The sequence below is a fragment of the Raphanus sativus genome, chromosome 9 (assembly GCF_000801105.2).
Source record: "Raphanus sativus cultivar WK10039 chromosome 9, ASM80110v3, whole genome shotgun sequence".
Taxonomy (NCBI): Eukaryota; Viridiplantae; Streptophyta; class Magnoliopsida; order Brassicales; family Brassicaceae; genus Raphanus; species Raphanus sativus.
The window spans coordinates 12892518-12915645 of NC_079519.1; the positions used below are offsets into that span (position 1 = coordinate 12892518).

General features: G+C 37.5%; 1 protein-coding gene and 1 pseudogene across 1 annotated transcript; one reads left to right on the forward strand and one right to left on the reverse strand.

Annotated features, from left to right (window-relative positions):
- Window positions 1-3114: 3114 nt before the first annotated feature.
- Window positions 3115-3606, reverse strand: LOC108834228 (uncharacterized). Its single transcript, XM_018607572.1, has one exon. It carries the CDS (start codon window positions 3604-3606, stop codon window positions 3115-3117), a length of 492 nt encoding a protein of 163 aa, XP_018463074.1.
- Window positions 3607-14766: 11160 nt separating this feature from the next.
- LOC130500059 (uncharacterized) lies at window positions 14767-22882 on the forward strand (annotated as a pseudogene).
- The last annotated feature ends 246 nt before the right edge of the window (window positions 22883-23128 follow it).

Below are 23128 nucleotides of genomic sequence, written 5' to 3' on the forward strand. Positions count from 1 at the left end.
TATATCACATTAAACTTTAAGAATATTATATATATGATTATTTATAAGATGGTACATATAAAATACTATTAATTATATGATTATTTATATGATGGACCAATACAATTAATTATATGATGACATATATATATGATACATAATAGTGACTAGGGTTGGACATTCAGGTATCCATTCCGGTTCGTTTTAGATTTGTTTGGGTTTCGGGTTTCCGAGATCAAAGATTTCAGTCCCATTCATATATTTCTAAATTCCAGTTTGAATTATGACTAGGGCTGGGCGTTCAGGTGTCCATTCGGGTTCATTTCGAATCTGTTTGAGGTTTGAGTTTTCTGGGTCAAAGATTTCAGCCTCATTAAGATAATAAAAATTTCAGTTCAAATTATATTCGGATCTTTGCGGGTTCAGTTCGGATTCGGATAACCCATTTAAATTATTTTTTAAAATTCATTATATATTTTGAATTTTTTAAAATCTATAAATAAAATAATATATTTATATAAATCTAAATAACATATGTCAGAATACCTAAACTTAACATATAAATTGGTTTGGTTTAAATTTTGGATCAAAATCAATAATTATTTTAAATATTTTTGTTGTTTGAGTGTACTTCCACTATGTTAGATATTTATATTTGACTATTTTATATATTTTCAAGTATTTAAACCAACCTAAAAGTATCATATATATTCTGGATGTTTTTATATACATTAAAACTAAAAATAATTAATATATATAGGTATATAATTTTTTTTCGGATACATTTTGATATCCACAATACTTCGGTTCGAATTAGTTATGGTTTCGGCTGTCTAAATATCAAATTTTGAATAATTTGGATATTAAATATCAATTTTGGTTCGGGTTTGGTATTACTCTTTCGGATGGTGATCGGTTTGGTTCTTCATATTTGAATTTTTTATCCATCTTTGAAATTGAAATGAAAAATAAATAGCAATACATTTTTGAAATATACACCCGCACGGGCGTGCGGGTCAAAATCTAGTTATAATTATAATCTTAATCACATTAAGATAATTCACGTCCAAATAAATAAATATATATATATATTATATATATATATATTATATATATCTTCCAACATATTTATTATTCAGTTTACTTTGGTGTGTCAATAGGATCATATAATATTAGCAATGAATTCTTACTTCATAGATTATAAGCGGTTTCTAGCAAAACATTACAACAATCTAACATTATATATCTCAACTTCTACTAGTATGTACAAAAGATTTGAGGACATTCCCAACAATCTCTCACTTGTACTAGAATCATCTATTCTCATAATTACTTTGTCTCTATATCTCGATCTCAGCATAAGAAAAGAACTAGTGTCATCCTTATTAAGCTAGATCATGTTTATCGAACCTTGATTTATACTGACTGATAAAAAACGATTAACATTCACCTCGTTTGAGCAAGGCCATGCATTTCTCAGTATCAAATCTTCGATAGGCTCAGAGATATTACTTCCCATTATATGGGAGGGACAAATCTCATCTTGTTCTATCCATGTTCCTTACAAACTTTATAGAACACCTAATCAATGCCTTTATAATCACAAGTTACGGTTGACGGTTGACAAGGTCAAAGTGAACTAATCCCCAAGTAAAGAATCATAATGAACTCAGGTCTAAGGACTATACTCTATAGCTGTAATGAGAAACTCTTATGACACTCATATAACAATCTCGTAAAGTTCTCACAGCGGGTCAGTCCGATCATGTGTTCTCTAACACATATCTATGTGATTGACTTCGATACCACTTATTAAATGACTCCATGAAACTTAGTAATCAATCACTGCACGTACTAGCCATTCATGGTTATTAATGTCCCACGTTAACAACCTTGACTAGAGACCTTAATAATTTAAATCATCTTTCACTTATAGAGTTTCATGATCAAGTCACATACTTGATGACCTATAAGAATGATATATATTGTTTTGGGACATTCATTTAATTATCCAATATATATATAAATCTGAAACAATTTCATTAATTTGAACGCATAGCCAAATGTATGTTAACATGAACATAATATCATAAACGTAAAGCCTCCCACTAAAATCAAGATCACATCTTAAGATACTTAATGCCCACGGCTGGAGTATGACTCTCATGTTTAGGCCGTTGAAGAGACTTGGTCAATGGATCAGCAACAGTTGCATCCGTCGAGACTCTGCAATTATACTGATGTCGTCAGTAAACGTAATGAATTACTGATAGTTTCCTCTAGCACTTATACTCATCTGTCCACATACATTAGTATGTATAAGTTCCAACAAGTCTTTGGCTGTTTCACCGTGTCCAGTAAAAGGAGCCTTAGTCATTTTACCCAACAAACAAGATTCACATTTTCATATGATTAATAATCAAATGAGTTCAAAAGTCTATCACTATGAAGCTTTTGAATGTGTGTCTCATTTATGAGGCCCAAACGACAATGCCAAAGTAAAGTTTGAGTTATGTCGTTAGACTTGAATCTTTTGGTATTGATATTATAGACAGGCACACTTTGGTCTAGAATATAAAGTCCATCCTCTAATGGACCGCTACCATAAAAAATATCATTACGATCAAAAGAGCAACACATGTTTTTGATCAAAAACTGAAATCCTTCCAAATCCAAACAAGGAATGGAAATAATATTCCTAATTATAGCAGGTACATAGTAGCAGTTCTTAAGTTCCAAAAGCAAGCCTTAAGATAAAGACAAATGAAATGTTCCCATGGCTAATGCATCAACTCTTGCTCCATTTCCTACGCGTAGGTCCACTTGTCCTTTGTCCAAAATTCTATTATTGCTTAGGCCATTTATATTCGTACAAATATGAGCACCTCAACCAGAAGTAGTAACATTTACTTCTATAACATAAATATCCCTAGACGATGTTTTAAAAGTCTTTTCCCTTTTCAGATCTTCCAAGCAGGGTTTAAACTCTTGTTTGAGAACAATTCCGGGTTTCGATACCATTTGAGGAAATTTATTACATTTAAAGTTGTAGGAAGATGAGCAGTCGACGACCAAGAACTTAGTTGCCTGGTTTACTCCTCCATCATAGACTGGGAGAACAACTTCCCCAAGGGTCTAGTTCACTTCTCCACTGAAGCCTATAAGAGGGGTCACTTTCCTTGTTAATGCCCTTTCTTCCAGCCCTAGGTCTGCATATGCGGACTGGAAGATAATGTTGCTGGAGCTCCCATTGTATACCAATATTCTTTTCACCAGGCAATTCGCCACAGTGAGTGATATGACCAGGGCATCGTGATGAGGAGCCAGGACCCTCTCATGTCCCTTTGTGATGAAACTGATTTCGTCCGTGCCCAGGAGCAGATACTTTGGTTCTCCAGTCTCTTGACCGTTCCTGGTGTTCCTGGTACTTCTCTTCGCAGCTGCGCGACTGATTCCACATATTTCTAATCCACCTGAGATAACATGGATTGCTCTGTCCTGTCGCGGTGGCAAGGCAGGAGCTGCTTCAGAAGAGCAGTTGGCGTTGTTCTTATACATAAGGTTTTTGGCCTTGTTGGAGAGGAATTCCCTTAGGTGTCCTTTCCTAAGGAGCTCGTTGACTTCCATCCTTACACTACAAGAAAACACGATTTTAACGACGACCAATATCCTCGTTAAATCGTCGTAAATACGTCTTTACGACGATTTAGCGAGGAAATGCATATCGTCGTTAAAGATTGGTCGTAACGGATATTTAATCGCCATTTCGTCGTAAAAGTACGAGGGACCCATTTCGTCGTAAAAGAAAGGTTAAATATTCGTCGTAAAGGAGACGTAGCTTTCCACGTAAAGTAGACGCTAACTTTCCACGTAAAAGACACGTAAGGTTTCTACGTAAAACACACGTAAAATATCCTCGTAAGATAGACGTAGATTAACTGGTAAAATAAACTTAAACTTACACGTAAAGCTGACGTAATATTTCGTCGTAAAGAAAACGTAAAACCTAACACGTAGTTTCGTCATAAAGGTTCGTCGTTAAGGACACGTCAACTTTACTCGTTAAATCCCCGTGAGTTAACGAGGAATTTTCTTCGATTTGTATAACTGAATTTATTTTTAAATTCAAATGTTTTAATATTATAGATTTAAATAATTATTTCAAAAATATTAGAAATATAAATAATTATTAATGCGAAAATATTAAAAATTTGGAATAAATAAAAACCGAAAATATTATATAAATAAAAGTTTAGAATTTTTATATTACACAACCAAAAAAAAAAACTAAGTCGGGCATGGGTGGTGGATCGTTTCCCGGTAAAGGTCTTCACTCCTCCTCTGTAGTTCCTCCTCTTGCTGCTGAGTACGAGAAGGCTCGGGAACCGGGTTCCATCGTCGCATATCCGCCAACAACTCCTCCCATTGGGGATTTCCAGAAGATATAACTTCCAGAAACCCCTCCACTCCACCCATACGAGCTTGGAACGATTGGCGCGTGGACTCCAACTCCGACTGCGTCGACGCCAACTGAGTCTGCGTCGAGTCTAACTCCATTCGCAGCTCAGTGACCTCGTCAGCTCGTCTCTGACCATAAGACGATGTCGCTCTTGGGATATCGTTGACGGAACCGATTCCCAACGTACGTCCCTTTTTCTTAAGGACAACCTACAAAGAAAAAATAAAGTTTAATGTTAATAATTAAAAAAAGGTAGAATAAAAGTTATAATAAAAATTTTTACCTCCTCGTAAATCTGATCCACTTCTTGGGTGGATAATACGACCGGTATTCCATCGGGAGATTGCTGGGTCAGCTGGGTTTGGCGGTCTTCAATCCGAGCAACGACATCGTTGTAGATTTGCTCGGACCTCGGATCCACAAATACCCCCGCCTTGGTCTTGTGGGTCCTCTCGTAAAGCTCTTTAAGAGACGGGAGTTGTCCCGTCTCTTTGGCCTGAAAATATTTAAAATTTAAATATTTAGAATCAATATACATATTAATTAATTATTAAAATATTTAATATGAAAAGAAATTAGAAATTAATTACCATTTCCAAGCGGACACGGGCATGGGGTTTTTGACCCGTACAGTGAAGCATCGGGCCGTTGCCGTGCTCGTCTTTGGTGTTACGAGAGGCGGAGAAGGCGTTGGAGATTGCAATGGATGATGGCAGCTCCCAGTAGCGGATGAGGCCATCGTAGACTTCCTTGGTCAGCTCAGCGGGTTGCCCGTCCTTGTAACCCTTGTAGATCCAGTCCTCCTTCCAGTTGCCTACGGTGTCCAACAACCGCTTCTTCGCCTTTGCGATGAACTCCCGTTTCACGTCCTCGTGAACCCCGATGGACCAATGGTATCTTTGCTGCATTTTTAAACCCAAAAGATTAATAATTATTTAAAAAATATTAATGAAATAAAAGTTAATAATAAAAATTAATAATAAAATAATTAATTTAAAACACTTACAGCAAACATCTTGAACCACGTGTTTCTAACGTGCTGCGGCCTTCTTTTTCCAGTTTGGGTGAGGCTCGGAGAAGTATCCTTTGATCATATCGGATACGCTCGTAGCGACAGAATTGTCGACCCTAAACCTGAAAAAAACAAAGTTAAAGTATTAAAAAAAATATTAATAATTTTAAAAATATTTTTTTAAAAAAATTACGTACCACAGAGTCCCCTCTGGTCGGTCGGGGTGTAAAACCGGTAAACCGGCTCGGCCTGGTTGAGCGAGAAGATCCTCAACCGTATACCGAGCAAAAGGAGCGGTCGGCGGCACCCGCAACTCCGGATGAATGTATCCGGGTGCAACCGGGTCTGGAACCAGTGGCGGACCCAGAAGAAAATTTATGTGGGGTCAAAGTATGAATAAAATTGTGTAAATTTCGAGTCAAAAAATTAAATGGTCAATTGGGGGATTTGAACCATGTATCTGTGGGTTCATAACAGCCCATTCCGACCACTGAGCCACAATCGATTACTACAAAATGGCTTACAAACTTAACTTTATACTATTTTTGTGGGTTCAATTGACCCCACAACCTTTAAAGTGGGTCCGCCCCTGTCTGGAACCGCTTGAGGTGCAGCAGGTGGGGGTGGTGCACCAGATGGAGGAACCGGTGGTGGCTGTGACTGAGACTCCGGGACAATCTCCGGGATGGAGGAACCTGGAGCTGAAGATGATGATCCAGCAGCAGGATCACCACAGAACATCTGACTGTAGTGGGGGGTTTTCTTCTGCTTGTTCTTTCTAACCATCTGAAAAAAAATTCAGATTGTTAGAAAAAAACAAGTAGAAGAAATCAAACTAATCAAAAAATTCTATTAATCTATCTAAATTCTCTACACTAACCACCTAATCAACTATAAACCTATCTAAATTCCATAAACAAAACCACCTAATACTAGAGAGAGATTAGAGAGAACCTTGAGAGGTGTAGGAGAGGAAATTGGGACGAAATGAAGTGGCTGGTTCTCGCGTGTATATATAAGATTACATAAAGACGTAAATTCGTCGTAAAATTACGACGAAACAGCAAGGCCCGTGTCATTGTTTACGACGAATTTGCAAGGCCCGTGTTTTCACATTTACGACGAATTTGCAAGGCCCGTGTTTTTTGTTCACGTGGATATTACGACGAAACCGTGGATTTAGCATTTGTTTTTTACATTCCCTAAACCCTAAACCCCAAATTCCTAATTTTAATTATTTGTTTAATCATGAAATTTTAATTATATAGGTTTAATTTATTTTTTTAAGTGAATCGAAACCGTATATATATAGATTGAGGTTTGGGGTTTAGGGTATAGGGATTACATAAAATAGATGTTAATCCCTCGTATACTAGCGTGGACCTTACGACGAAATAGAAAATATCCTTGCTAATTCCACGTAAGCAAGTTTCGTTGTAAAGACCTCGCAAGCTTACGTGGAATTAGCAAGGTATATATAATATATCGTCGTAAATGCCACGTTCATTACGGGTTTTTAACGAGGTAGTTTTGTAAATCCCTAAACCCCTAACCATTTACCCTAAATCCCAAACCCCAAAATCTTAACTAGTAACATCTATATGTGTTTAGTTAATTTTTTTAATCATACAATGTTAATTATACAGGTTTATTGTGTCTGCTAAGTGAAAACATATATAGATTGAGGTTTGGGGTTTAGGGTTTAGAGTTTTAGTGATGTACACAGGACACTCGTTAAATCAGCGTAAATTAACGAGTTCTTTACGACGAAACAGCTAAAATGCCTGTTATTTCCACGTAAGCTGATTTCATCATAAAGACCTTGCAAGCTTACGTGGAATTTGCAAGGCCTGTGTTTATTATTAACGTGGTCTTTACGACGAAATCAGCTTACGTGGATTTTGCAAGGCCCTTGTTTTTTGTTTACGAGGAATTAACGTCGATAATGTTTAAATCCCTAAAAGTGTAAACCACAAACACCAAACCTCAAACATTTTTTAACTTATAACTCAATCTCAAACACCAAAACCCATACCTTAAACCCCAAATGCATCAATTAAGTCTGAAAGTAAATAATATTTTTAAAAAATTACATCATCATTCAGATACGTCATCATTCTCTTCAACACTAGAAACATCATCACTTTCATTAAACTCGTCTTCAACAGCATCGTCAGTAGTATCGTCAGGAAGATCTTCATACTCATGATTATGCGGATCAATGAGTAGGATGTCATCCATTTGTTGTTCAGGTTCTTCGACTTCATTGATGTGTTCTTCTTGCAAAAGTGGTTCTTCTCCACCGATTATTCGTCCACGGGGTGTAACTTTGATAACGGCTAACCAACTTATTCCAGATTCTCGCAACCTCGGGTATGGTAGGAAGCTAACTTGGTCTGCTTGCGAAGCTAATATGAAAGGCTCGAATTTGTTGTAGCTCCGTCCACCATTGACAGAAACTGCACCGAATTTGTTAAATCGAACACCTCTGTTGACCACGGGGTCGAACCAGTCACATTTGAATATGACGCATTTCAGCTTCAATAACCCAGGGAATTCCACTTCAATAATCTCCTGCAAGATCCCGTAGAAATCGGTTTCGCCTTTCACACAAATTCCATAATTGCTGGTCGCCCGGTGTTTACCATACTCGTACGTATGAAAAGTAAAGCCTCGTGAGAAATACATTGGTGATGTGGTGACCTTTGCAAGTGGACTCTGAACTAATTCGTGAAACCATGTGGGGTAATCTGGATCGTCATATTCAACCTGCAAAATTAAATTAAAGAGAACATTGAAACAAACGTCTTAAGCTTTCGTTACACCCCGTGGGCGAAACAAATATCGGATTGGAGTAAATACCTGACTTTTCAACCATTTAATAAAGTGTCAATCTTTCCTTTTATCTACCTCACTTGTGGATATACCTGGGATTGCTTCTTGGACTTGACTAACAAATAGACTGTAAAATGCACATATTTTATTAGTTATATAATCATTTGAAAAATATATTTTAATTACAATTATTTTAGAAGCTTCCATATATGTTACCTTTCAAAATAGCGCATAAATGGATCCTCACAATTAAGTAGAATGTAAGTGTGTGCACTATGGGCGTCTTCATCACTCGACCACCAAACCTCTTTCGTTTTCCCACCCATTCGTCCAATCTGGCTAAAGATATCCGGAACACCAGTAACTGCATATGTTGGGGCAACACCACCATCATCATATCTTCTTGGAGCTCTTTGTCGGGTCCGTACATTAGGTGCAAAGTAGTACAATGTGAAGTGAGATGTTTCTTCCCTCAAACTTCCAGCAATTATAGAACCTTCAACCTTTGCGAGGTTTTTTGCCTTTCCCTTCAAATATTTTATGGCCCGCTCATACTGATACATCCATCCATAATGTACTGGTCCTCGAAGCAATGTCTCATACGGGAGGTGGACAGCTAAATGCTCCATGACGTCAAAAAATGAGGGAGGAAATATCATCTCCAAGTTGCACAATAAGATCGGAATGTTCTCGTGAAGTTGTTCTACGACATCCTCTTTAAGAGTGCGAGTGCTCAAATCCCCAAAAAATGCTCCAATGGCTTTGTATATTCCAAAAACAATTAAGCAAATTTTTAGTGCATATTTTTGAAAAATAAATTAAGAAATTAATTAGTGTGAGTATTAATAATATATTACCTGCAAGTGCTTCATGTACTTTTGTTGGAAGTAGCTCCGCAAATGCAAAGGGAAGTAGTCTTTGCATAAAGACATGACAATCATGACTCTTCATCCCGGTTCAACACATCTAGAGAGGTTTGAAACATACCCATCAGGAAACTTCACTGCTGATGCAACCCAGTTGAACAAGACCGACTTTTGTTCTGAAGATAATCTGAATACCGGTACAGGAACTTGTCCATTGCTTTTTATATGTAACTCGGGTCTTGAGCAAATATCAGGCAAGTCCAACCTCGATTTTTGATTGTCTTTTGTCTTCCCAGGAACATTCAATATTGTATTCATGATGTTCTCAAAAAAATTCTTCTCAATATGCATCACATCTAGGTTGTGGCGCAAAAGAAGATCCTTCCAATACGGCAACTCCCAAAATATACTCTTCTTGTGCCAGTTGTGCTGAACTCCATAATAATCAGGCATATTACCGGGAACATGCCAATTACCACCACAACGAACTGTTTCTTGAGCTCCGTAGTAATTGATTTGCTGTTCAATTTGTTCTCCAGTTAAATACGGAGAAGGAGTGTCTCTCACAATCCTTTTCTGCCTAAACAATTTCTTGTTCCTTCGATAAGGATGGTTAATGGGAAGAAATCGACGGTGACAATCGAACCAACTTGTCTTCCTACCGTTCTTCAGCTGAAATGAATCTGTCGTTCCATTACAATATGGACAAGATAATCTCCCATGTGTAGTCCACCCAGACAACATCCCATAAGCAGGAAAGTCACTTATGGTCCAAAAAAGCATCGCTCGCATCGTAAAATTCGTCTTCGTTGAGCAGTCGTACGTCCTCACCTCTATTGACCACAAATCTTTCAACTCTTTTATCAGTGGCTGTAGAAAGACATCCAGAGACCTTTTTGGATGGTTCGGACCAGGTATTAATATGGTCAAGAACAGAAACTCCCGTTGCATGCACATATCTGGGGGCAGGTTGTATGGCGTCATAAAGACTGGCAACAATGAATATTGTCTCCCTGACATACCGAAGGGACTAAATCCGTCCGTGCATAATCCCATATACACATTTCGGCTATTACTAGCGAATTGTGGATATATTTTGTTAAAATGTTTCCAAGCTCTTGCATCTGATGGATGACTCATCTCACCATCCGTCTGAGTATGCTCGGCATGCCATCTCATTTTTCCAGCAGTCTCCTCAGATTGGTACAATCTTTTCAATCTGTCGGTAATTGGTAGGTACCACATCCTTTGGTACGGTACCCTATTACGTCCTCGTCCTTGCGGTTTGAATCGTGGCTTCTTGCAGAATCGACACTCTTCTAACTTCTCATCATCTCCCCAGTAGAGCATGCAGTTGTCGATGCAAACGTCTATCATCTCAGAAGGCAACCCAAGACTATAAACTAGTTTCTAAATCTCATAATAAGAATCAGCAGAGATATTGTCTTCCGGCAAATACTCTTTAAACAAGTCTGTCCATGCATTCATGCAACTTTCAGGTAGATTATGATCAGTTTTAATACTCATCATTCTAGCAGCCAACGACAATTTAGAGAGACCTTCTCTATAACCACTGTAAAGTGGCTGATTCGCAGCATCTAACATTTCATAAAACTTTTTTGCATCTATGTTAGGTTCTTCAACTTCATCATCATCATGAGCAACAAATGCATCAGCTACCATATCATGAACCCTATCATAATTATCTACCATCTGCTCCTCCTGATGGTATCTATGTTGATTATGCAAATGATCAACCGGTTCATTCTGAAAATTGCTATTACTACTACTAGCTTCATTCTCATAATTATAACCTTCTCCATGTTGAAACCAGATATAGTAATTTGGCATGAAACCTCTATTTATTAAATGCTTCCAAACATTTTCACGAGTTGCCAGTTTTGAATTGTTGCATTTCCGACAAGGACAAAACATCTTACCGCTTTCCTGGGCGAGCGGTGTAGAATCTGCTTGATGCATAAATGTCTCTAGTCCTTCCAGATACTCTTTCGCCACTCTCCCGTTAGCATCTCTATGCGTGTACATCCACCTCCGCAACTCATAATAATTTCCAACACCGGACATTTTTTTTTCTTTCACGTTTTTAGATTTTTTTTCTTTTTGCATGTGGTGTGTTTCAAATGAAACACAAATGACATATTTATAGGAAAATTCGAAATTGGTAGGTGAGATTTTATTGCGAATTAACGACGAAATATGGGTGGTAAACTAGATAAAAAACGTGTCTCACCTAAAATTAGGTTGACCTCGCAAAAACCTCGTAAACATATTCCTCGTTAATTACACGTTAAGTTTTACGTGTTCATTACGACGAAATGCAGTTTCCTCGTAAAAACGACGTTACTTTACGTTTGGTTTACGATGAAAACGTTTCGTCGTTATTTAACGACGAAATTACGTGTTTATTGTCTTTTCACGTAAGTTCCTCGTAAAGCCGACGTAATTTTACGAGGAAATTGTTCCGTCGCTAATTTTCGTCGCTAAGGCCGTGTTTTCTTGTAGTGTTAGGGCGATGCAATCCTCCGTTTTATGACCGTGAACATTGTGAAAGTCACACCAACGGTTCGGGTTTCGGTTGGAATCCGAGGCCCTCATCTTCTGAAGCCACTTGACATGTTGGCCCATCTGCCCTAGAACGTGGATCAGTTCTGGCTTCGATATCGACAAGTGCGAAATGTCAGGCCATGTCGTTACGGCCATTCCTTCGGCTCGGGCCAGAGGACTATTTGGTACCTGCCCCTGCCAAGATTATTCACCTCTCATGCAGGTCTGGGGTGAAATCCCTCATCGCGATCGTTCCTTGACTGTTTAGACAGCTTTTGGTCCTGTTTCTCCTGGATTTTGGCTCAGTTCATGACATCTTCTTCCCATCTCACCTGCGCCCAGGCGCGGGATAGGACATCTTCCATGGTCTTGTACTGATATTTGGTTAGCTCCTTGTACAGGTCTCCCTCAGGGAGCAGGCCTCTTTTGAAGACAGAGATAGCAGTATCTGTGTTGCAATCTGGGATGCCGACCTTCTCTTGGTTGAAACGCGCGGTGTAGGTTCGAAGCGGTTCGGTCCTGTGCTTGAGGATTTCATAGAGATCATCTGAGCTCTTTTCAAGGCTCCTACTACTGGCGAACTGCTCCAGAACTTTTCACTAAGTGCAGCGAAAGATCTTATGGACTTCGTAGGGAGGCTGATGTACCATTGAAGAGCGGGACCAGTTAAGGTCGAGCCGAAGCCTTTACACATGGTAGGCTCCCTCAATTCCTTTTGTATTGCTACGGTTAGCATCCACTGCTTGTATTGAGCGATATGGTTGTCAATGTTGGGGAAAAATATCCAAAAACAAATTTTCTCCAGCTTCCGGACAGGGTCCTGATCTCCAGATGCCTGCATAGCAGAATCCAGGTTCCAATCCTTGCTTCCGAACCGGCCCCGGCTTACAAATCGACCCCTGGGTAAAATGGAAGTTTTCTATCTAAGGGGAAACTTTTTTTTTCTGATTATGGAAGAGTTCGTCCTACTTCAGCTGACATCAACACTTATAAAAGGGGAGTCTAAACCCTAGAACAAGGGATCGGTTTTTGTCATAAAGTACCAATAAGCCCTTTCGTTAAACTATAATAGGCCTGTTCGTTTCCTAGACGCGGAGTCTAGAGGCTGCATCAAAAAATTCAACCTTTTATCACGGTAATACAGACGTCGGTGAGATACCCATAACCTATTGTTCAGCCGCATAGTCAACTATCGACAAGTAAAAGGGACGCTGAAATTATCAGCGACACAAGCGTCTTGTTTTTTACTTCAACTTTCAATTCCGTTATTTTGGTCTCCGTCGTAGCACAATTTTTTGACGCAGCCGCTACACTCTGCGTCAACATGCGTAATGTCATTGCAAGAAAAAAACCACAAACAAACAATAAACTTTAATATGTTAGTATAATTTTAGAAGCAATTAATATTGTTAAAAATACACAGTGTGTCTTCATAAAGTCAACAAAGATATTACTCTCATAAATATATTAATACTGGAATTCCATCATATATAACAAGCCCATTTCAATAACAACACAAAAAATATCTACCGAACCAAACGTATAAACGTTTCAAGAAAATGAAAAATGTAACCCAAGACATCAGCTATCTAAGTACATAAATACATCAAAATACAACACATAAACTACACTTCTTCCGAAAAGAACTTCATGAACGCAGAACCACTCTATAAACTTATCTTTTGATCAAAAACGAACCTGCAATTTCAACACCACAAAGAGATCCGACCATCAATATAAAGAGGTCTAATATACGAATCAAGGAGATATATCCATTAAGGTTAACTTCTCTACGACTACTTTTGGTTATCTATCCAATAAAACCACATATGTCATGGAACACATGCTATAATGCTAACATACTATGCGATGCAACCATGGTTGAGCCTGATGACTATACGACTAAGGATAAACCAAGATAGCTTAATGGAAAGCTTGAAGATGAATCTAAGGTGGAAATGAAGAATACTGAATTTATTTCTCACTCAAGTTACAATGAAAAACATGTCAAACAAACTGTAAAAGATGTGATCAGACTCATGGACGAGTTTGGACTTTTCTCAGCCCAAAAGAAGATCACAGACTAAAAAATTGAAAGAAGCAGTGGCTTACTTGGTTTAGTATGAGCCAGAACCAAACCAGGTCGAAATTCAAGTGAAAGAATCAGCCAAAATAAATACTTGTTGAGTTTTCAAACAATTTTAGTATTAATAAAAAATTTCTTATTTTCTACAAGTTTAGGATTTTTCAATTTTCTTCTTCTCTACTTAATCTCTCTTTTGTTTCCGAAAAACTCATTCACCTTCTTTTATCAAAAATTCTCTCTAAATTTGTGAATCCCTTGTTTATCTTTGAACATTGTTGATTGCTAGGAATTCATTCTCTGATTGCAAACTTGTCTTTGATTGAAATCATAGTTCATTCTCTTGATCAAAGACACATCTATACAAGATTTGATCATTCCATAGATCATCTTTGAAGGTCATCCTATCAATCCATCCATCATCATCTGAATCAACCCATCTCTCTCCCAAACCATCAGATCATCCTTCAAAAGAACCAGGGACAAAAGGATCTCCTCACTAGAGATTCATGAAGTGGTATCAGAGCAGATCTGAAGGCTATTGATCTGAAACTTTTCAACTTCTCTTCTTTGTTTTGGGAATTTGTTTTCTATTCTCTGCATTTTTCTCAAAAAATCTCTTATCTCTCTATCTGTATAATCTGCAAGAGGGCCAACCAGTTAAAAAGTTTTTTTTTGAAAAGTTTGAAGAGAAATCCAACTTGGCTGAAGAGAAATCCAGTCTGGCTGAGGATAAATCCAGCCCTGGTGGTAAAGCCTCTTGCAAACAAAAATCTTGCAATTTGTCTATCTATTTCTTCTGTTTTGGGGTTGGGGTTTGTTCTCTGAAGTTTGATCTTTGTGTGTTGCTGAACTATTGGATTCACCGAAAATAAATTCACAGAAAAATCAGAAAGAAACACTTGAGAGATTGTGAGACTTTGGCTATTCATATTTGTGCTAATTTTTTTTTGTTGAGATTGTAACAATGGCTGGAGATATCAGTAAAAGAAAGGAGGCACCAATTGTGACTTTTAATAAATTGCAGATGGAAGCAATGATGTCTAAGATCATGAAAAGAATGAAAAAGATTGATCTTTTACAAAAAAACATGCTGATGTTCTGTTTGGTAATGTTTCTTAGGTTCAGATGGATGCTAAGATTAAAATGAGGAGCATGATACCATCTTTCTGTGGCAGAAATGACCATGCTGGCTACTTGGAGTGGGAGCAGAAAATGGAACTTGTTTTTGATGGCCAAGCTATTCAGAAAACAAAAAGGTTAGATTGGCTACATCAGAGTTTGTGGGGATGTGATATGCTCTATATTTTACCCTATTTAGCCTATAAGTTTCATGTGTTTTCAAAGGTTTTATATGCATTTCATAGTTCTTTTAGAGATATCTCAGGTTTAGGTAATGATGATTATGGAGTATTTTGAGATCTTTTGGGGAGATATTACATTTCACTCGCGGAGCTGACTACTGAAGAGAGTATCGACCGATGCATCAACATCGGCATCGACCGATAGAGAATCACACGCGTCGATCGATTAAGCACTAGCCACACCGATCGATACAGAGCTAATCGCGATTAATGGAGATTAGAAGATTTACGAGTTTTACTCAAAATATATCATATTTGCATTATACACCTTGGCCGCCTGTTAGGCCATTCTATTAGGGTTTTTGTACCATTTAAATAATGATGCACTAAGAAGAGAAGAAGTAAGCAATCGAGGAGGCTACAAGCAAGTCACCAAAGTCATCACCAAGGAGAGAAGTAATAGCTTAGAGAGTCAGTTTGAGAAGAAGATACCTACCTTGGTGAGAGAGATCTGAGCTGCATAAACAGAAAAGATCTTGAACTCGTTTTGTTTTCTTACTCTATTTTCATTAAGTTTTATTTAAGTATTATTCAGACCATCATGATCATGCTTCTTATGAATATGCCTGAATAGTCTTGTTGTTAGATTAGGTTTACTAAAGGTAGATTTATGTATTGATGTTCATAACATGACTATTAGGGTGTTTTAATAGTTCTTTCATTCTAGTTGCACTTAATGCTAAGTAAAGGAATTGATCATCCTTGACTTAGATCTTAGGTTTAATTTGTGCAAGCAACAGTATGGTAAATTGCCTGAAAATAAACTAGACTGATCTTATTAATTAGCTAAAAATGAAAGTTGCCCTAGTTAATCTGAGAACCTATCAACCTGCTCGGTAAAGCTTACTGGAAGGATAATCGATCGATACTACGTTAGAGTCATCGACCAATTATCTGAAAGGCTTATCGATCGATTGTCATAAAGTTACATCGATCAATGCTTTCTCAAGATGGAACAAGAGACAGCTGACTGTCTTGAGATCCAGCTATTAGAAAATAATATAGATTGTTCTTAAGAGATAAGTTCGACAACAATCACATTTAAAACCCTTATAATCCCTAAAAACAGCATACTTGTCATACCTAAAGGTTTACCTTGATCTAGCTACTTTCCCGAATTGATAACAAACCTCATTATCTGAAATCAAACAATTGTCCTGTTCGTCGATCGATATACGCTTCTTAATATCGATCGATTTTCCTGTCTACACTTGAATTCATTTAAGTTACTGCTTTAAAACTTTTCAATCTAGCTTTATTTCGACGACTATAAGATCTATTGTGTAATCCAAGAGTCTCTGTGGATCCGATCCCTAAATACTACAACTTGACCTCTTTTGATGAGAGTAAGGTTACTCTAAGGTAATTTGAGTACGTATCAGGATGCCATTCAATGGTGGGATCAGCTTGTTAATATCAGAAGAAGGACAGGAGAAGCACAAGTGGCATCCTGGTTCGAGCTGAAACACTTCATGAAGAAACACTTTGTTTCTGGTAACTATAGCAGAAAACAACTGAGACATGCCAAAGAAGAGACCAGACCTTGCCACGATCCTGATCACCCAAAAAAGTCTCAGTCACATAAGCAAAAAAAGCCGAACCCACGTCCTCTCTCAAGAGTCAATGAACCACTGTGTTCTAAGAAGAAATCAGCTAATCAAGAGCACAGAAAAGAAACAGTTTTCTTAGCCAAGAAACTCATAAGATTGAAACTGCAACTTCTGATTGTGCTAACGATTCTTATTTTTATCATGATAGGGAGTATATGGGAGTTGAAGAACCTAGGGAGCTTGAGGAAACACGTGGAGACCACACTAAAGAGGAAAAAGAAGTCTCAGATTGCTTACCATGGTTGAAAGACCAAGGAGAAACAAAGCTGCTGGAAAAATATGAGAGTTATTTTCTCTGTTTTGAACTTTTACATAAAGTTACACCTGATTATGATAAACTAACTTATCTTAAACCGGTGCAACCGAGTAGCATTTTCTTAGTGTCTCAGGTCTCAGAAGACCACTCACCAGAAACAAAACAGAAGAGTTTAACAGAAAGTGAAGTGTTGGAGCAACAAATAAGCTTGGAACCAGAAACAACTCATGCGCCTTTGCCGCCAAGTTCACAAGAGCACTGTAAGGAATTTGATCTGATTAATTACTGCCTGATTTTTTGTTATGGTTAGTTCAGTGATGTAAAACGTTTTGGTCTGGAAAAAATAAAATAATTTTGTGTTTCAAGCTCTGGTTTTGATAACATGATTAATTCTTTTAAAGTGTTCGAACCTGATAAACTCTCTGATCAAAAACATTTTCAATATGGAAATAAAAATAATTCTGGTCTTGTTTTGAGTTTTGATCAGTTTATGAAACATAACAGATGCCTTGATCACTCTAAAAACACTAGAGTTTGTTCTGTAACAATCTGACTTCTGTTTCAGAAAACCTTGTGAATCTTTTTCTTGTTTTAAAGATAATGGCTTTGATCTGAGTTTTCAAGTCATAAACTGATCACTGGTGGGTTGTTTGCATCTGCTGATGCCTTGAACAAACCATGGAAGTTGCAGAAACTGAAGGCACTTAGTGTTGAAACTAAGTTTGTTCTTGATTCTGATTTGAAACTTGCTAGTTTTTGTTCTGAAAAGCATGTTGAGACTTTGATAAATAATTCTCGGTTTGAACTTGATTTTTTGTGTTATGAATTTGACAAACTTGTGCATGTTCTGAAGCTGTTGTTTAAGTACTATGTTATCTTGTGCCTTGATACCATTCTGGTGTACAATACTTACTTTTAAAGGCATTATGATGATCTGAAACGTGTGCTACATGTTCTAAGGAAGAAATGCTTGATATTCGGTCTGAAAAAGAACATGTATTGCACATATAACACTGCATATGCAGGCTTTGTTTTGAGTTTCCAGGAACAGCAGGATCTGTCCCAAAGGAGTGCGAAGGACGAAAGCATAGACCATGCTTATAAGCCAGAGATTTGGAGATGGAATTACTTTAGGAAAATGGCTTCAAAATTCCAACAAATTTTTTGTCCAAAATCTTAGTCTGATGTTTCTTTAAAGCTTATTTTCTTGATCATTTGTCTCGCTTCTTACTTGTTTCCTTTTGATGTAGGTAATACAGATTTGAGGACAAATCTTTTCAAAGGACGAGGGGATGATGCAAACATGGTTGAGCCTGATGACTATGCGACTAAGGATAAACCAGGATGGCTGAATGGAAAGATTGAAGATGAATCTAAGGTGGAAATGTAGCATGCTGAGCTTATTTCTCACTCAAGTTACAATGAAAAACATGTGAAACAAGCTGTAAAAGATGTGATCAGATTCATGGACGAGTTTAGACTTTTCTCAGTCCAAAAGAAGATCACAGACCAAGAAATTGAAGGAAGCAATGGCTTGCTTGGTTTAGTATGAGCCATAACCAAACCATGTCGAAATTGAAGTGAAGGAATCAGCCAAAATAAACAATTATTGAGTTTTCAAACAATTTTAGTTTTAATTAAGTTTTTCTTATTTTCTATAATTTTAGGACTTTTCAATTTCCTTTTTCTCTACTTAAATTCTATTTTGTTTCTGAAAAAACCATTCACCTTTTTTATCAAAAATTCTCTCTAAATTTGTGAATCCCTTTCTCATCTTTGAACATTGTTGATTACTAGGAGTTTATTCTCTGATTGCAAAACATGTCTTTGATTGAAATCAGAGTTCATTCTCTTGATCAAATACATATCTATACAAAATTTGATAATTCCATAGATCATCTCTGAAGATCATCCAATCAATCCATCCATAACCATCTGAATCAACCCATCTCTCTCCCAAACACTACAAGAAAACATCGGTATTCTGAGGAAAATACCGAGGGAAAATGAGTTCCTCGGAAATTTCTGACCAAAAATCGAGGAAATACCGAGGAAACCAAGAAATGTGGTTTCCTCGAAATTTCCTCAATTTTTTTTGAAGAAATTTCGAGGAGGACCAACTTCCTCGGTATTTTTCGAGGGAATACCGAGGAAACCTCGTTCGTCGGAAAAAACCGACGGATATTTCTAATATTTCGACGACATCTTGTAGCCGTTAGAGAGCCGTTGGGAGAGCCGTTGGGAGAGCCGTTGGGAGAGCCGTTGGGGGATTTTAAAAATTTCGAGGAAATTTCGAGGAAATGTCGGTTTCCCTCGGAATTTCCTCAGTATGCCGGGAGGATTTCATCTATAAATACAACCACCCCTCTTCCTCTTCATTCACTTCATTTCTTCTTCTTCTCTCCTACTATTACGAATTTGATTCCAAAAAAACATGTCTTCTTCAAATTATTTTCGTTCTTGGATCGATCGACCTCATTTGGATCCGGACACGAGATTGCTTACGGAAGAATACAATCAAGGTATAATCAAGTTCATGAGGGTAGCTCGCCGACAACCGGAAGCAGAAACATGTAAGTTAAGATGTCCTTGCTCTAATTGTAAAAATATAAAAGTTATTAAAGAGTGGGATGTTTGGACTCATCTATATTTAAGTGGGTTTACACGAAGTTACAAAATTTGGTATCATCATGGGGAAACTGATTATGAACTTGGTAGTACTAGCGAACCTCAGCCGGCGGTTAGATTAGAAGAACCAATTAGAGCGGATGTAGATTATGGTGTAGGTACTGAGCAGATGATAAATGATCATTTTAGAGGGGAAGATTTACCCAATGCAGAAGCTAGGAGATTTTATGAAATGTTGGATGCTGGAAAGCAACCATTGTACAAAGGTTGCAGAGATGGTCATTCAGCTTTATCATCTGCTATGAGACTGATGGGCATTAAAACAGATTATAACTTGGCTGAAGACTGTGTGGATGCGATAGCTAATTTTGTTAAAGGTATTCTACCTGAGGATAATGTAGCTCCAGGTTCATACTACGAGGTTCAAAAACTCGTAGCTGGGGTTGGTTTATCTTATCAGGTAATAGATGTATGCAGCGATAACTGCATGATTTATTGGAGGGCGGATGACCAGCGGACTACATGCAAATTTTGTGGGAAGCCTCGTTATAAAGATACGAGTGGAAGAGTTCCAGTGCCATATAAAAGGATGTGGTATTTGCCTTTGACGGAAAGGTTGCAGAGGTTGTATCTTTCGGAACGCACAGCGCAACGAATGAGATGGCATGCGGAGCACTCAACAGATGGTGAGATTAGACATCCTTCAGATGCAAAAGCGTGGAAACATTTCCAATCAACTATTTTTCATTAACCCGGCAACCCTAGCCGCCAAACTTTTCGCGAATAAGAGAATTTCGAGGAAATTTCGACGACCAACATTAATATTTGTGAGGAAATTTCGACGGACCATTTCCGTCGGACCCCTCATAAATTAGGTTTTCATTCTTCTCTTCCCCATTTCTCTCCTCTCTTCCTCTCTTCCTCTCTTCCTGCGCGGCGGCTCTCTCCACTCCTCTCTTCCTGCGCGCGGCGGCTCTCTTCCTCTCCTCTCCTCTCCTCTTCTCTCTTCCTCTCGGCCTCCTTCCTCTCCTCTCTCCCTCTCCTCTCTTCCCATGTAAGTTCATCTCTCTTCTCTTCCTCTCTTCATAGATCTCGAAATTTAGGTTGTTAGAAAGGAAATTCAAGGATTGAATGGATAGCTTAGGATTTTCATGTTTGGATTGTTGTTATATATTTTTTTGATTTATTTTGTGTTTTGGTTAAAATTGAAAACGTTTTTCATGTTTTCAAACGTTTTTTGATTTTTTAAAACGTTTTTTTATTTTTTAAAACGTTTTTTATTTTTTAAAACGTTTTTTGATTTTTTAAAACGTTTTTTTATTTTAAAAACTACTTTTTATATACTAAAACTATTTTTAATTATTAAACTATTTTTAATATATTAAAACTATTTTTGTAATTATTAAAATATTTTTAATATATTAAAACTTTTTTTGTAATTATTAAACAATTTTTAAATATTAAAAATATTTTTTTATATATTTAAACTTTTTTGTAATCATTTAATATTTTTTAAATATTTAAACTATTTTTTATATATTTAAACTTTTTTTTTGTTATTATTAAACAATTTTAATATATTAACAAATTAAAAAAAATTGTATGTATTAAAAAAAAATTATTTATATAAAGGTCTCAAGAGGAACATACCCGTTCTCGACAGCGTCGTGGTCGTGGTGGTACGGGGAGCGGCTCCATTTCGGGTTCCGCATCGCCCCACAGCTCCTACCATACATCTCCCTCTCCATTTCCCTCTCATTCTCCTCCCGCTCCCGGTGTGGCACCCACTCCTGCTCCTGCTCCTGCTCCTGCTCATCCGGCAATTCTGAGAGTTGCGGAGTTTGTTCGACAGCCGGGTCGTGACCATCTTCCATATCTCACTCAGTATCCATGTGGATGGGGTCAGACATGGTAATTAAACCTATTTTTTTTTCATTAAAATTTGATTCATTTTAAATAATTAGTTCTTTTTATTAGGTTCGACCGATCCGGGAACGGGATCAGCGGATGGATCAACCGTATGATGTACTCGGCCCTCGACAATGGACATCCGACTTTCACCGACTTCCCTCTCCAGAAGCAGCATATGTGGTTTCAACAGTTTGCGGTAAGTATTCTATTTTTTACTTATTTTTTTAATCTTTAATATTAATTTCTACTAATTGTATTTTATTTTCAGCAAGAATTCAACTGGAATGCCGATGATACGTTGTTTATCTATTACTACTTCTACCATAAAGTTATGGACAACTATGGGAAGCAGATCCACACGTGGAAGAAGAAGTGGGAAATAAACAAGGTTGGTTTTTATTTATGAAACAATTTTTTAATTTAATAAAATATTTTTTTATTTATTTAACATTTTTTTTAAAGACCCCAAAGGGGATAGACCCCGACGTCTGGTGGGAGTTGGGTGTGCATTGGAGTAAGAACGAAGTGAGAGCAACTTCTTCCACCAACTCCACCAACCGCAAGAGCGACCGTAAGGGGAAGGGCATTTACAAGCATAATTTGGGGGCTCAATCTTTATCCAGTCTGGGGGATCGCTTGGTAAGCTTGTCGGTTTTTATTATATTATTTAAGATTCTAATATTTTTTTTGTGCATTTCTTTTAATTACTAATGTTTGTTTAATTTATGTTTTTTTCAAGGCGGAAGAAAATGAGGGGGAGCCAGTTGATCATCTCACCCTAATAAAGACGGCGTATACCAACAAGAAGACCGGCGAGATTGATGATGGTGTTGTGAGGGATATGGTCACCCTCATCGACAGTCAGATGAAAGACGAAGTGTCTCAGCTTCAAACCGAGGATGACGATTCGACGGGATCGACCGGCTTGCCTCGGGTTCGGATCAACCAAATCGTTGAAGCGGTAAGTTCTTTTTTTAAAGTTCAATTCATTTTTATATTATTTAAATTTGACACTTTCTTTTTCAGTCGGTTCCAAAGAAGAAGGGCCGTTTGTTCGGTTTGGCTCGTCGGTCCAACTCGGTTCCGTCTGCTTCTGCACCACCGTCCTTTGTTGATCAAGAAGTCCTTCTGAGTCAGATGAGGGACAAGGATGCTCGCATATCTGCGTTGGAGTCCATGGTGGCGAGTCAAGAGGCGGGCTGGGAGGCATAGAGGAAGCTGAACCAGCAAATGATGGCGATGATGAGGAGCATGAACCCGAACGCCAACGTGGAGCTCCCGACCATGCCAGACCCGAACGTCCAAAACCCATAGTTTAATTTCTTTCAAAAACTCGAAATGTTTTATTTTGATTTGTATGGCTTTGAAATTTAGATAATATGTTTTCAATTTAAATTTTAATTTTATATTTTCTAATTTAAATTTTAAAAATATTTTTGTTTTCAAAAAAAATTTTTTAAAAAAAATTATTTTCAATATATTCCGAGGAACAGCTGTCCTCAGTATATACCGAGGGAAGTTTTCCTCGGAATATTCCGAGGACAGTTTCCTCGAAAATTT